Below are 14,473 nucleotides of genomic sequence, written 5' to 3' on the forward strand. Positions count from 1 at the left end.
CAGTCTGAGGTTCCTCAGGATACGAGGAATCCGATGGTCCATCTACACTGGGTGGTGCCAGATGGACATTGGAGGGAGCCGGGTTTTCTCCTGGACTATACTGTGTGATGTCCTCATCTTCTACTTTCCAGTCTGGAGACAAAGTGAGACAATCCTCGGAGGTTTTCCTCATCTCCCGGCCATGGACTAAAATACAAAGACAAAGAGGATTACTAGACAGGAGCAGATTGACTCCCCGAAACCAGGACTGGCTGAGTCCCACCAGAGGTCAGAGAGTGAGGATGGGGGGAGAACAACCAAGATGAAGACTGGACTGATCCTGAAGACCACCATCATTGGGATATTGACTCCTCCCTCATTATCACTTTCTGTTTAAGGGTCCAAAGTTGGAGAATGTTATCACATTATTATCACCATGTAAAGTCTGTGCTCCAATCACATCATCCGATATAAAATGTCCAGCTGGTAGGAAATGGGTGTAACAAAAGAGAATCCATATTATGTGTATATATAGCAGTGGGGGGAGGGGGAGAGCAGAAGTCAGGACTATGGAATGTACAACAGAGTATATAGTGCAGGGGTCAGGAGTATGTAATGTACAACATAGAGTATATAGTGCAGGGGTCAGGAGTATGTAATGTACAACATAGAGTATATAGTGCAGGGGTCAGGAGTATGTAATGTACAACATAGAGTATATAGTGCAGGGGTATGGAATATACAACAGAGTATATAGTGCAGGGGTCAGGAGTATGTAATGTACAACAGAGTATATAGTGCAGGGGTCAGGGGTATGTAATGTACAACATAGAGTATATAGTGCAGGGGTCAGGAGTATGTAATGTACAACAGAGTATATAGTGCAGGGGTCAGGAGTATGTAATGTACAACACAGAGTATATAGTGCAGGGGTCAGGAGTATGTAATGTACAACAGAGTATATAGTGCAGGGGTATGTAATGTACAACATAGAGTATATTGTGCAGGGGTCAGGAGTATGTAATGTACAACACAGAGTATATAGTGCAGGGGTCAGGAGTATGTAATGTACAACAGAGTATATAGTGCAGGGGTCAGGAGTATGTAACATGCAATATACCATATATCATACAGTGTAATGGTCAGGACTCAAATTATTTGTATTTAGTGGAAGATGAAATGTTTACTGTAGACAAGTTGCAGAGATCCCACACCGCTGCCTCCCATCTCCTGAGACTGCACTCAGTGACTTGGGTCTGAGACTATACAGACATATCCCTCCACCCGGCACAGCCAGCAGACCACAGAGCAAGGAACCCTGGTTGGATTGTTCTCTCAGAGATCTTGCTAGACCCGGGCATGGGGCAGAAGACCCAAATCACATGCCCCAGGTGCCTAGACCGAGCTCTACTCTGGACCAATCAGTGAGCAGTATGGGTGGAGGAATGGATTTTGTGTTCATGACCCACCTGTGCTGATCTCTGTAGGAGTGTCCTCCTCTATAAATGTCCCCGTTATTCCATCCTCCTCCATAGACTGCTGATCATCCCTCACATACGCCTCTTCTTCTTCTTCTTTCACCTCAAATTCTATATCGATTGGATCTCCACTCTAAATCAAGAAAATGAGAGAAAATATCATCTGTAAAATGTAAGATCACATAAAATATCCACACATAACTACTACAAGTCCATGTTCTAGATGCTCCATCCCACCAACCTTGTAATGGTGAGGGATGGTGTGACCTTCCTGTGTAGAATTCCGGGAATACAGAGGATGGGGACATCTCTCCGGTGGGTTCCTGGTATTAGGTGGCTCCATCATATCCTTGTGTCCTTCTGAAAACTCATCCATCACTCCATACTCCTCATCCTCCTCTTTATACTCTTCTTTACCATCAATATTATCATCCCCGAGGATTCCACTCTGAAAGATATAATAAAACATTCATTGTAACAAACATGCTGTGTATAAAACACAACTACCAATAATTGTCAATCATCTACCTGATGATGGTGAGGGATGGTGTGACCTTCCTGTGTGGAATCCCGGGAATACAGAGGACGGGGACATCTCTCTGGTGGGTTCCTGTAGCTGGATGACTCCACCATGGTGTCCTGGTACAGATCTTTGTGTACTTTTGGAGACTCCATTACCCCATCCTCTTCATCCTCCTCTTTTATCTCTTCTTTAACCTCAACTTTACAATCTCTCAGGTTTCCACTCTGAATATATAATAAAAATGACATCAATGGTAACAATGCAGATAATGTACAGATCCTAATGATACTATCAGTGATTGTTCCTCATCTACCTGATGATGGTGAGGGATGGTGTGACCTTCCTGTGTGGAATCCCGGGAATACAGAGGACGGGGACATCTCTCTGGTGGGTTCCCATGACTGGATCCATCTGTAGGAAACACACACACTGACTGAATCCATTGTTTCTATGTGTTTATCAGATGATGGGGGATCTAGGTGGATCCTCCGTACTGCTCTCTCCTTTACAATAAAGTCTCCTCTTACCCGGTGATGTGAGGGGCGGCTGATTGTCCATCATGACGTCCTTGTAGAGATCCTTGTGTCCTTCTAAATACTCCCACTCCTCCATGGAGAAATAGACAGTGACACCCTGACACCTTATAGGAACCTGACACACACAATGATACAGTCACCATCCAGACACATCCCTTGTCTGTTACTGGAGAATGTCTCAGAATTCCCAGCATATGATGTCATTGGATTCTCTGACTCTGGATGGAGGGGCATTGGGAGGAGGAGCTGTAAGGTCAGTGTGATGTCATAGGATTCTCTGACTCTGGATGGAGGGATATTGGGAGGAGGAGCTGTGAGGTCAGTGTGATGTCATAGGATTCTCTGACTCTGGTTGGAGGGACATTGCTAGGAGGAGCTGTGAGGTCAGTGTGATGTCATAGGATTCTCTGACTCTGGATGGAGGGACATTGGGAGGAGGAGCTGTGAGGTCAGTGTGATGTCATAGGATTCTCTGACTCTGGTTGGAGGACATTGGGAGGAAGAGCTGTGGGGGGTGCTCTGTGAGGTTTCTGTACACAGAATCATTTCTCCCGGGTGCATCCCACCTCTCCTAAACTGAAAGATGAACGTTGTCTTTGGGCTTTGCCAGGACACATCCTATCCCTGTGATCTCCGTGTTCTCCGGAGACTTTACTGATCACATTTTAGGATGAATATCTCAGACTGGGATCATTATGGAATAATTGGTTTATTAGGACTTTCACTACAAATGGAATTGATGGGATACGATCTGCCAGAGAAGTCTTTAACCGGTTCAGCTTTGCCCCATAGTAGAAATACTACTACAGGGCGGCAGCTGTGGCTGTGCGCACAACCACGTATACATACGTTATTTTGCATTTCCGGGTAAGGGGCACGTGCTTTACTCGCACCGCCATTCGTAGCCGCAATCCCAGCTGGTGATTACTTGCTGGTGCCCGGTGATTGCTGAGGATCTCTGAAGGGGGTGAGAACGGTTAGTAAACAACACAGATCTCCTTCCTGTCAGCTCCTGCACACTGATTTGCATGGCTGTGCACAGCAGTGTGCTTACAGTGAAACACACAGCACACATTGTAAAACAGCACACAGTTAACCCTTTGATTGCCTCAGAGGTTAACCCCTTCTTGCCCAGTGCTATTTGTACAGTGTCAGTGCTTTTTATTAGCACTGATCACTGTAATGGTGTCACTGGGGATGTCAATGACACCAAGTCAGTTCCCCCCAGTATCAGAATACCCGCTGCAGTCCCGCTATAGGTCGCTGATCGCCGCCATTACTAGCAAAAATTTAAAAAAATGGCCAGTATATATACCGCCATTTGTAAATGCTATAACTTTCACGTAAAACAATTAATTTACACGTATTGGGATTTTTTTTTTAGCAAAGACACGGAACAGAATACATTTTGGCCAAAATTTTTGAGGAAATTTGATTTTTGAAATTTTTTTACTGGATGTGTTTAAAGCAGAGCTCCACCCAAAAGGTTAAGTTCCACTTTAAGGTCTGTTCCCCCTCTCCCCATTAAGGATTGGCACCTTTGGGGGGCAGGGGGGAGCCGGTACCCAAATTTGACAGGTACCTGCTCCAACTTTCAGTCCGATTGCCTAGGCGATCGGAAATGGAAGGTGTCCTCCCTCCCTGTAGTCTTTTGGGTCACCTGACAGGTCCCAGAAGACTACAAGACCATTCATGAAGCACAACGCTACTCGCGCATGCGCAGTGGGTACCCGGCTGTGAAGTCACAAGCTATCACAGCCGGGTGCCCACACTGAGGATGCCAAGCTCCTGGAATACAGGACGGCTGGTGAAACAAGCTACAGGGGGACACACCACGGGACTGAGGGACAGGTAAGTGGCTGTTTTTTAAAAGTCAGCAGCTACAGTTTTTGTAGCTGCTGACTTTGATTTTTTGACAGGGTGAGTGTAACTCCTCTTTAATAACAAAAAGTCAAAAATATTGTTTTTTTTCTCAAAATTGTCAGTCTTTTTCTTTTTTTAAAGCGCAAAAAATAAAAAACGCACAGGCGAACAAATCCCTCCGAAAGAAAGCTCAAATCACGGGAAAAAAAATGCCGTAAATTTAATTTGGGTGCCGCATTGCATGACCGCACAATTGTCAGTTAAAGTAACGCAGAGCCGTAACGTAAAAAATGTCCTGGTCAGGAAGGAGGGTAAATCCTCTGGAGGGGGAAGGGTATTTTGTATTTCCGCGCTGCCATTGGCGGCCTCAGCTGTCAATCACCGGGTCCCGGCCAGTGATACCCCGCTGGCACCCAGCGGTTGCCAAGCATCACTGACGGGGGAAAGGTCTGTATGTAAACGATACAGATCTCTCCCCTGAGATCAAACCACACACGTATCACAACGAACATCAAAGCAAAAGCAAGAATTCTAGCACTAGATCTCCTCTGTAAGTTTACACTGGTAACCTGTATACATTTTTAAAGCGTCACCCATGGAGATTTTTTAAGTGTCTGCCAGCTCTGATTTATATCCACAGATCAGAGGAATATATTTCATCTCTCATAAAAGCTAAAATATTAGTTGCAGAGAGATGGAAATACTTCCTTCTGATTGGACACATTTTAGGCTCCATGTACTTGTAAAACTGTATTTGTAGCCTCTGTAGAATACCGGAGAAATGCAGAAAATGGTTATATGGTGCCCGATTGCGACAGCTGAACAGTGATTGGTACTGTTGCATTCGGACTGATGCGCTGGTGTCGGGAACCCTATCCTTGACTCAGCCACCAGAACCGTTCCTGGCCCATTTCACTTTGGTCCCTTTAGAACACAGAACATCCTTTGGGCTGGTACAGGAACACCCCCATTGTTAATTGGCCAAGAGCTAAAGTCCAGCCCACATCCATATTTCAATAAATTGAGGACCCTGAGATATGGACGGGGTGATTCGTATGGAGCCAGTTCCATATGACTGGCGAATTGCAGGATTTTCTACTTGCTCCAGTCGCAGGATAAATCTTGGTAAGGTTTTATTTCTGTTTTTATTCACTTTTTATTCCATAGTGAATAGACAATTGTTTTTTTTTGTTTTTTCTTTGTACATATTTTATGCACTGCCCACCTTCAGGATATTAAATCATAAAATTAATAAGTGACTTCTGGGTACTAAGCTCGGGCTCATATTTCCGGAGAGGTTGTTGAATTGTAGTGTCTGTGCTTGGACTTAATAGTAGCAATTGTGGTGTGACCCTCCTGCGCTCCAAATGTGTGTTTAAACAATTAAACAAAATAAATTTATGTATGAACCCCAAAACAGCTGCTAGCATTAAATCATATACCAGTGATCAAGTGAATATAAACCATATAGAATGCTGCGCTACATTCAAACTAATTTAAGTGAATGTGGAATCCAATATCTCAAATCAAAATAGTGACAATAATAATAAAAATATATACGTGCTTACTGATATCAAAATTATCAAATAAAACACCCAAAATGATGAAAAACACAAACTTAAATCTATACGCATGTGCATGAGAAATACATATACATATAATTACATCACACGTGCAAAATGTGAAATGTTGACTAAATAATAAACGCAAACTCAAAGTCCAATATTGGAATGTTGAAGGTGAACAAAACTGTAAACAGTGTTTCCAATAATACTATAAAGTGACCACAGGTGAAACAAATCGTGCAGGTATCTGGGTGTAGATAGAGCTTATGAATCCAACCACCTTCTGGATTAGCCTCTCACCTCATCACTTCGACCCCTGCGGATCAAAGAGCAGTAATGGATCCCTCTCACAGATCCTCCAGGCACCAAAGCACTCCAAAAACGCTTTTCAGGATTTAGTATTCCCACTCAAGCTCTTCTCCAGGTATAGGTGAAATATCAATCTCTTCCCGCCAAAACACAGCTCTCTCAGTGCGCATCTCAGGCTGAGCAGCTCACCCCTTCCCACTTCCTGTTTCTGCTGTGCTTGGCTGCGGACAAACCGAGGCGTGGAATGCAGATTGAAAAAACGTTATTATACCTCCTAGTCCCGAAGCAGCCTAGACTGGTGGGCGGGGTCGGAAAAGTGCTCAGGACAGTGGAGACGGAGGAGACTGCTTCGGGACTACGAGGTATAATAACGTTTTTTCAATCTGCATTCCACGCCTCGGTTTGTCCGCAGCCAAGCACAGCAGAAACAGGAAGTGGGAAGGGGTGAGCTGCTCAGCCTGAGATGCGCACTGAGAGAGCTGTGTTTTGGCGGGAAGAGATTGATATTTCACCTATACCTGGAGAAGAGCTTGAGTGGGAATACTAAATCCTGAAAAGCGTTTTTGGAGTGCTTTGGTGCCTGGAGGATCTGTGAGAGGGATCCATTACTGCTCTTTGATCCGCAAGGGTCGAAGTGATGAGGTGAGAGGCTAATCCAGAAGGTGGTTGGATTCATAAGCTCTATCTACACCCAGATACCTGCACGATTTGTTTCACCTGTGGTCACTTTATAGTATTATTGGAAACACTGTTTACAGTTTTGTTCACCTTCAACATTCCAATATTGGACTTTGAGTTTGCGTTTATTATTTAGTCAACATTTCACATTTTGCACGTGTGATGTAATTATATGTATATGTATTTCTCATGCACATGCGTATAGATTTAAGTTTGTGTTTTTCATCATTTTGGGTGTTTTATTTGATAATTTTGATATCAGTAAGCACGTATATATTTTTATTATTATTGTCACTATTTTGATTTGAGATATTGGATTCCACATTCACTTAAATTAGTTTGAATGTAGCGCAGCATTCTATATGGTTTATATGTGCTTGGACTTAGTTCATTGCCAATCTGCATGCAACTGCACTGCGTGTTGGCAGATTGCATAGTAGCAGATCTGCCAGATGAAGATCTGTATGTATGTGGTGGCCCAGCATACAAGTCTGCGGACAAACTGTTGGGTGGTGACAAGCTGCCGTGTGTGGTGTGTCTGGTGTGGGGGTGTGTGTGGACAGTGGAAGAGTGATGAACACTGGGGTTCTAGCTTGTAGGATAGCTGGAGGAATCCTAAAAGGGTGTACCAATTGCTAGACTGCTACCCAACCCTTAGCATGCACCAGATTGTATATAAGATTCGTATCTGCCTGTGTGTGGTCAGCCAGCTGGATTGGAGTCTTCCTCTAGTGGTGGCCAGAGGTAGTGCGGGCTGTGAAAGACTATCACAGCCAGTCTTATGTGCTCAAAGTGCCCCTCATTCCTTCTATACCCCAAGTCACGGCTGGATGCGCATGCCTCGGTTAGCTATGTCACTGTGGGTGTTCCTAAATCGTGCCAGTGACCAATCTCCACAATGTAGAGAATGTCCCGGCCCCGGAAGTGGGGGAATGTTCTGCCCTTTAAGGGGTTAATCTGGGTTCCCACACTATATATGTTTGTATCATCATCTGCTGGAGATAAAAGACGTCACAGTGACTATGGAGGAGGAGGACGGACATGACTATGGAGGAAGAGGACGGACGTGACTATGGAGGAAGAGGACGGACATGCCGGGGGGGTTACTGGGTGTAAATAGGAAATAACATCTTATTACCTCCTCTGCTGCCACTTCCACCATCTCCTCTCTACTTCCTGTCTGTACCTGACATCACTTCCTGTCTGTACCTGACATCACTTCCTGTCTGTCTTCCATAGAGACTTTGTTTGGGTAGAAATGAGATCACCACCTTGTGGAGCTCAGAGGAACTGCAGCCCTGAGAACCATCTGGTAGTGTGAACAATGAACAATTTCTGTCTCTCAGTAACAACTGACATTAATGATCTGTAAGGGGGGCAGGCTTCCTGCTGTTGAGGATTAAGAATGTCCTTCTCCTACTGACCACTGATATGAGGGGGTTCTTTCTACTACTGACCACTGATATAAGGGGGTCCTCTTACTGACCATTGATATAAGGGGGTCCTTCTATTACTCACCACTGATATAAGGGGGTCCTTCTACTACTGACCACTGATATAACGGAGTCCTTCTCCTACTGACCACTGATGTAAGGGGGTCCTTCTACTGATCACTGATGTAAGGGGGTCCTTCTACTGACCACTGATGTAAGGGGGTCCTTCTACTGACCACTGATGTAAGGGGATTCTTCTACTGACCACTGATGTAAGGGGATTCTTCTACTGACCACTGATATAAGGGGATTCTTCTACTGACCACTGATATAAGGGGGTCCTTCATATACTGACCACTGATATAAGGGGGTCCTTCACCTACTGACCACTGATATAAGGGGGTTCTCCCACTGGCCACTGATATAAGGGGATTCTTCTACTGATCACTGATATAAGGGGGTCCTTCATCTACTGACCACTGATATAAGGGGGTCCTTCACCTACTGACCACTGATATAAGGGGGTCCTTCACCTACTGACCACTGATATAAGGGGGTCCTTCATCTATTCACCACTGATATAAGGGGATCCATCTACTACTGACCACTGATATAAGCGGGGTCCTTCACCAACTGACCACTGATATAAGTGGGGTCCTTCACCTACTGACCACTTATATAAGGGGGTCCTTCACCTACTGACCACTGATATAAGGGGGTCCTTAACCTACTGACCACTGATATAAGGGGGTCCTTCATCTATTCAGCACTGATATAAGGGGGTCCTTCTACTGACCACTGATATAAGCGGGGTCCTTCACCTACTGACCACTGATATCAGTGGGGTCCTTCACCTACTGAACACTGATATAAGTGGGATCCTTCTCCTACTGGCCACTGATATAAGGGGGTCCTTCTCCCACTGACCACTGATATAAGGGGGTCCTTCTACTGACCACTGATATAAGGAGGTCCTTCATCTATTCACCACTGATATAAGGGGGTCCTTCTACTGACCACTGATATAAGGGAATCCTTCTACTACAACCACTGATATAAGCGGGGTCCTTCACCTACTGACCACTGATATAAGGGGGGTCCTTCTCCCACTGATATAAGTATAAGGGGTCATTCTCCTACTGATCACTGATATAAGGGGATCCTTCTACTACTGACCACTGATATAAGGGGGTCCTTCTCCTTCTGACTGCTGATATAAGGGGGTCCTTCTCTCACTGACCACTGATATAAGGGGGTCTTTCTCCCACTGATATAACAATAAGGGGGTCCTTCTACTGGTCACTTATATAAGGGGGTCTTTCTCTCACTGATCACTGATATAAGGGAGTCCTTCTACTGATCACTGATATAAGGGGGTCCTTCTACTGACCATTGATATAAGGGGGTCCTTCTCCTACTGATCACTGATATAAGGGGGTCTTTCTACTGACCACTGATATAAGGGGGTCCTTCTCCCACTGACCACTTATATAAGGGGGTCCTTCTCCCACTGACCACTGATATAAGGGGGTCCTTCTCCCTGTGATATACGGAAGTCCTTCTCCTACTTATTACTGATATAAGGGGGTCCTTCTTTCACTGACCACTGATATAAAAGGATCCTTCTCCCACTGACCACTGATTTAAGGTGTCCTTCTCCTACAGACCACTGATATAAGGGAGTCCTTCTCCTACTGACCACTGATATCAGTGGGGTCCTTCACCTACTGACCACTGATATAAGGGGGTCCTTATCCCACTGACCACTGATATAAGGGGGTCCTTCTACTGACCACTGATATAAGGGGGTCCTTCATCTATTCACCACTGATATAAGGGGGTTCTTCTACTGACCATTGATATAAGGGGATCCTTCTCCCATTGGTCAAAATAAAGGACCAATTGGAATGAGCACCGGTTTTGGACTGAACCCATGTTTTTACAAAATTTGGCCTTTGTTTGGGGGGGGGGGGAGAACATCCAAACTAAATAGGTATTCAGCCAAGTCAAAGCTCAAGTTGCATTATTACTATTGCTGCTAAACGTGGCAGCTTCCTGCTCAGGCTGGTTGATAGGGAGGCAGGAGCCCTAATACCTGATGATGTTTCAAAGCCCACGGGAGCATGGAATCACCAGCCCCTGCCTCACTCAAGGGATCTGGTGCCGCCATTCAGGTTCATGCTCTCCTGATATGAAGACCTCCACTTGGGCTGCTAAATGTGCTAAGGAGTCGGGGGAGCCTGGTTTTCTGTGGATTTTTTTGGGGCAGTAGTATGTGGATTCACCATGTAGACCTCATTGCGAACTTCATCTTTTCCATGTCAGCCTTCTTGCTTGTTGGTCTCTCTCCGCTCCTGTTGGCAGGAAGTGAGGGAGTGGCCATCATGGTTGTTACCTTCAGGTTGTTTTGTCCATATCCTATTTATACAGGTGAGGAGCAGGGGGCAAATGGCTTGTGTAGCTCCCATCCACTTTTGTTGGATGCCTGGTTGTCTCGCTACCCTCCAGTATGGAAAAGTCTCAAGCCTCTGCAAGCAGTCCGTTACCGTACAATAAAGTCCCTCATCATCTCACTAGGTATGGGGTTGCAGCTATTGGTAAGTAGGGTAAAAAAGAGCAGTGCATCTTTTTAAAAGGACATCTTTGTTCCTTTCCAACCCACACCAACACTCTTCTCACACAAGATCCAGCAGCTGTAGCCATAGCCATACACATGGTCACTCTTCCCATTCTACCTGAAGATCGCATGTCTCTGCACATCATGCCACCAGGCACTCAGGGTCTCCCCACAGTGCATTCAGGCCCCATGGGAAAGCCTGCTGGGCCTGAGGTAAGCAGGCACTGCCTTGACAGACTGGTCTGCGAGAGCTGTTTCTCAGAAGTGTCTCAAAATAAAGAATTAGAGAAACAGGAGACATTGCCATCTATGAAGAAAATGATCCAGGAGTCATTTAAAGAGTTGTTTTTTTCTCAAGAGGCAGCTGGTCCTTCAGGGGTTGACAGACCGATGGAGGCACCTACCTGCCATGGGGACTCAACAGGCTCAGAACATGAAGCTGCAGAAGAGTCCTCTATATCTCTTGACTTTTGCCATTTTGGAGCCCTTTATAACAGCAGTTAAAGAGGCCATAAAATGGGAGGAAATCGCTGAGCTGCTGTCAAAGTCATGGAGATTTTTTCCTTATCATAAGAAAAGAGACCGGTGCCATTCAAAGCTTTATCCCTTGTCAGATATGGATGTTCAGCTTTTTGATACAGTTCCCTCGGTGGATGCCTCAGTTATTAGGCTTGCTAGAAACACAACACTGCGATTGGAAGATGCGGTCTCTCTTAAAGATGGGCTTGACTGCAGAACTGATGTGGACCTAAAAAAGTCATTCCATGTGGCAGAAGGCAATTGCAAGTGGATGTGGCACTAACCTCCATTTCCAGAGCACTTAGAACCTGGACCGAGAATGTCGAATCAACTCTGCGGCAAGGAGTGGGTTTGGTGCAAATTATCAGAACCCTGGATAAGATGAAGTTGGCCTCAGACTTTGTGGCAGAAGCAGCTAAAATGTTCAGCAAGAAAAATTCTGCATGCCATAACCACTAGAACAGCCCTCTGGCTGAAGCCATGGGCAGCCGACCCTTCCTCGAAGCAGATATGGTGTCGCATACGCTATGATGGAAAGGGCCTGTTTGGTGAAAAACTTGACATGGCAATTTCCAGAGTGACTGGAGTAGATTTATATCCCAGGACAAGAAAAGAAGGAGGAAGGATTCCTCAAGAAGTCCTTTTCAGCAGAGGCCCAGGGATACAAAAGGTTATCGCCCTGGCAGAGAGTACAGGAAAGGCTAGAGAGGTTCTCAGCCATCTTTTCTTAGGTTGGCCAAGGCAAAGTTGTCCACAGTAGCTCCAGAGAAGCTGAAGTCTTTTTGACTCCCTGCCTGCTCACCCACGCCTGTCCAGTGGGTGCTCACTTAAAATTATTAGCCCACGTATTGGTGGAGGATTGCGCAGATCAGTGGGTGGTGTACACCATTCAGCTAGGACATTTTTGGAGTTCAAACAGCAACCTTCTCAGGCCTCTTTCTGTCCCACCAGAATTCCCAGATTGGCAGAAAAAGCAGAAATACTTTGCAAGTATGTGCAAACATTAATTCTCCAGAGAGGTAGTTCCTGTTCCGGAGTCCAAAAGATACTTAGGCTTTTACTCTAAAGTTTTTCTCATTCGCAAAAAGACAGGAGGGTAGAGGCTGGTACTGGATCTGAAGAGATTGAACAACTTTATTTTTCTAGAGCGGTTCTAGATGGAGTCACTAAGTACGGTTATTCTAGCGGTCCAGCCGGGCGACTGGATTGTTTTGATTGACCTCCAGGATGCCTACCCACATGTGCCAATTCACTGCCACTTTCAGTCTTATCTAAGGTTCAAAGTGGATTACATCCACTTCAATTCCAGTGCCTGCCATTTGGCATATGTACAGCCCCTTTACAAAAGTTTTAGTCGCAATCTTAGCACCACTCAGAGAAAAAGGTATCAGAGTCCTGCACTACCTGGACGATATCCTGATATTATCTCAGTCCAAGGAGATTCTAATTGCATACTTGCAAGAGGTGATGGATGTCTTGACCAATTTCAGCTGCATAATCAATCAGTCCAAGAGCCAATTCACATCCAAGCAAAAGACAATATAACTGGGCACTCTGCTCAACACCCAGAATCGGTGAGTATCTCTCTTGCTGGCAAGATTCTCGGTCATTAGAGAAATGGTGAGGCAAGCCTTGTCAAGTCAGACTATGTTGGCATCAAGTTGCTTCAGTCTCCTGTGGAAATTTGCCTCATGTATTCCAATGGAAGAGTGGGTCCGTTGGCACCAGTCCAGCCTCTGGTGGTGGACAAGGCCTCAAAACCTTCAGAATCACTGCCATCTCGGTCCCATCTCCTGGACCATTCTTACGTCTGACGCAAGTCAGTTGAGTTGGGGTGCCCATTGCAAGTCCAAAATGGTTCAGGGAAGATGGCAGTTCAACTCCAGCATCATAGTATCCAATATGCTGGAGCTGAGAGCATCCTGGATGGCCATATCTCTTTTGACTTCTCTCAGGGGAAAATCGCATCTGATACACATTGACAACAATGCTGAGGTGGCCTATCTGCAAAATCAGGGTGGAACACACAGCAGATCTCTAATGCAGGAAGTAGCGTTGATCCTGTAATGGGCGGAGAGGAATCTCCAAAATCTCAGAGTGGCTTACATCCCAGCCTTCCAGAACCTCCAGCTGGATTTATTATCCAGGAGTCTGCTCAACAACAACGAGTGGTCACTGAACCAGACCGTGTACAGGTAGATCTGTCAATGATGGGGTAACCCCCTGACAGACCTCTTTGCCTCACCTCTGAACACCAAGACGCCTCTCTAATTTATGAGATATGTCTGCCGAACACCAGCGGGGGTGGATGCATTGGCCCAATCATGGACCGTCCGCCTAGCCTATGCGTCCCCTCCAGTCCCTCTAGTCCTACATTTTCTCCACATAAAGCAGGGAGAGAGTGATCGTATTGGCAGTAATCCCTTACTGGCAGCGGAGGCCATGGTTCTCTCTGTTCATGAATCTGGCTCTCTGCGAAACCCACTCTCTCCCACATCGTCGGGACCTTCTGTCTCAGGGAGTTTTTGCACACCCTCATCTAGAGTCTCTGAATTTAAGGGTCTGGAAGTTAAGAGGAGGAAATTGGAGGAAGTAGTGTGTTCAAACCAAGTTATCAAAACCCTGTTTCAGGCAAGAAAGGCCTCCACAAACAGTACATACTACAGGATTTGGGAAAAGTTCCTCGAGTTACATAGTTAGTCTGGTTGAAAAAAGACAAAAGTCCATCTAGTTCAACCATAAAAAAAGTTATAATCCTATACCTACAGTTGATCCAGAGGAAGGCAAAAAAACCCAGCAAAAGCATGACACAATTTGCTCCCGCAAGGGAAAAAATTCCTTCCTGATCCCCCAAGAGGCAATTGGATATTCCCTGGATCAACTTTCCCTATAAATGTTATATCCAGTTATATTCTGTGTATCCAAGAAAGAATCCAGGACTTTTTAAAGAAATCCACGAAGCTGGCCAGAACC

At 45.4% G+C, this 14,473-nt stretch overlaps 1 protein-coding gene and 1 pseudogene across 1 annotated transcript; one reads left to right on the forward strand and one right to left on the reverse strand.

The window, feature by feature from the left end:
* Nucleotides 1-1,437: 1,437 nt before the first annotated feature.
* LOC149460792 (uncharacterized) lies at nt 1,438-10,534 on the reverse strand. Its single transcript, XM_089679246.1, has 3 exons — nt 10,460-10,534; nt 1,699-1,905; nt 1,438-1,590 (listed from the first exon to the last, which is right to left on the reverse strand). The coding sequence occupies exons 1-3, from the start codon at nt 10,532-10,534 to the stop codon at nt 1,438-1,440; spliced, it is 435 nt and encodes a 144-aa protein (XP_089535372.1).
* Nucleotides 10,535-12,657: 2,123 nt separating this feature from the next.
* Nucleotides 12,658-13,771, forward strand: LOC149460793 (uncharacterized; annotated as a pseudogene).
* The last annotated feature ends 702 nt before the right edge of the window (nt 13,772-14,473 follow it).

This window comes from Staurois parvus, unplaced genomic scaffold (assembly GCF_062004578.1).
Source record: "Staurois parvus isolate SC_StPar_1 unplaced genomic scaffold, SC_StPar_1.0 ptg000221l, whole genome shotgun sequence".
Classification (NCBI taxonomy): Eukaryota; Metazoa; Chordata; class Amphibia; order Anura; family Ranidae; genus Staurois; species Staurois parvus.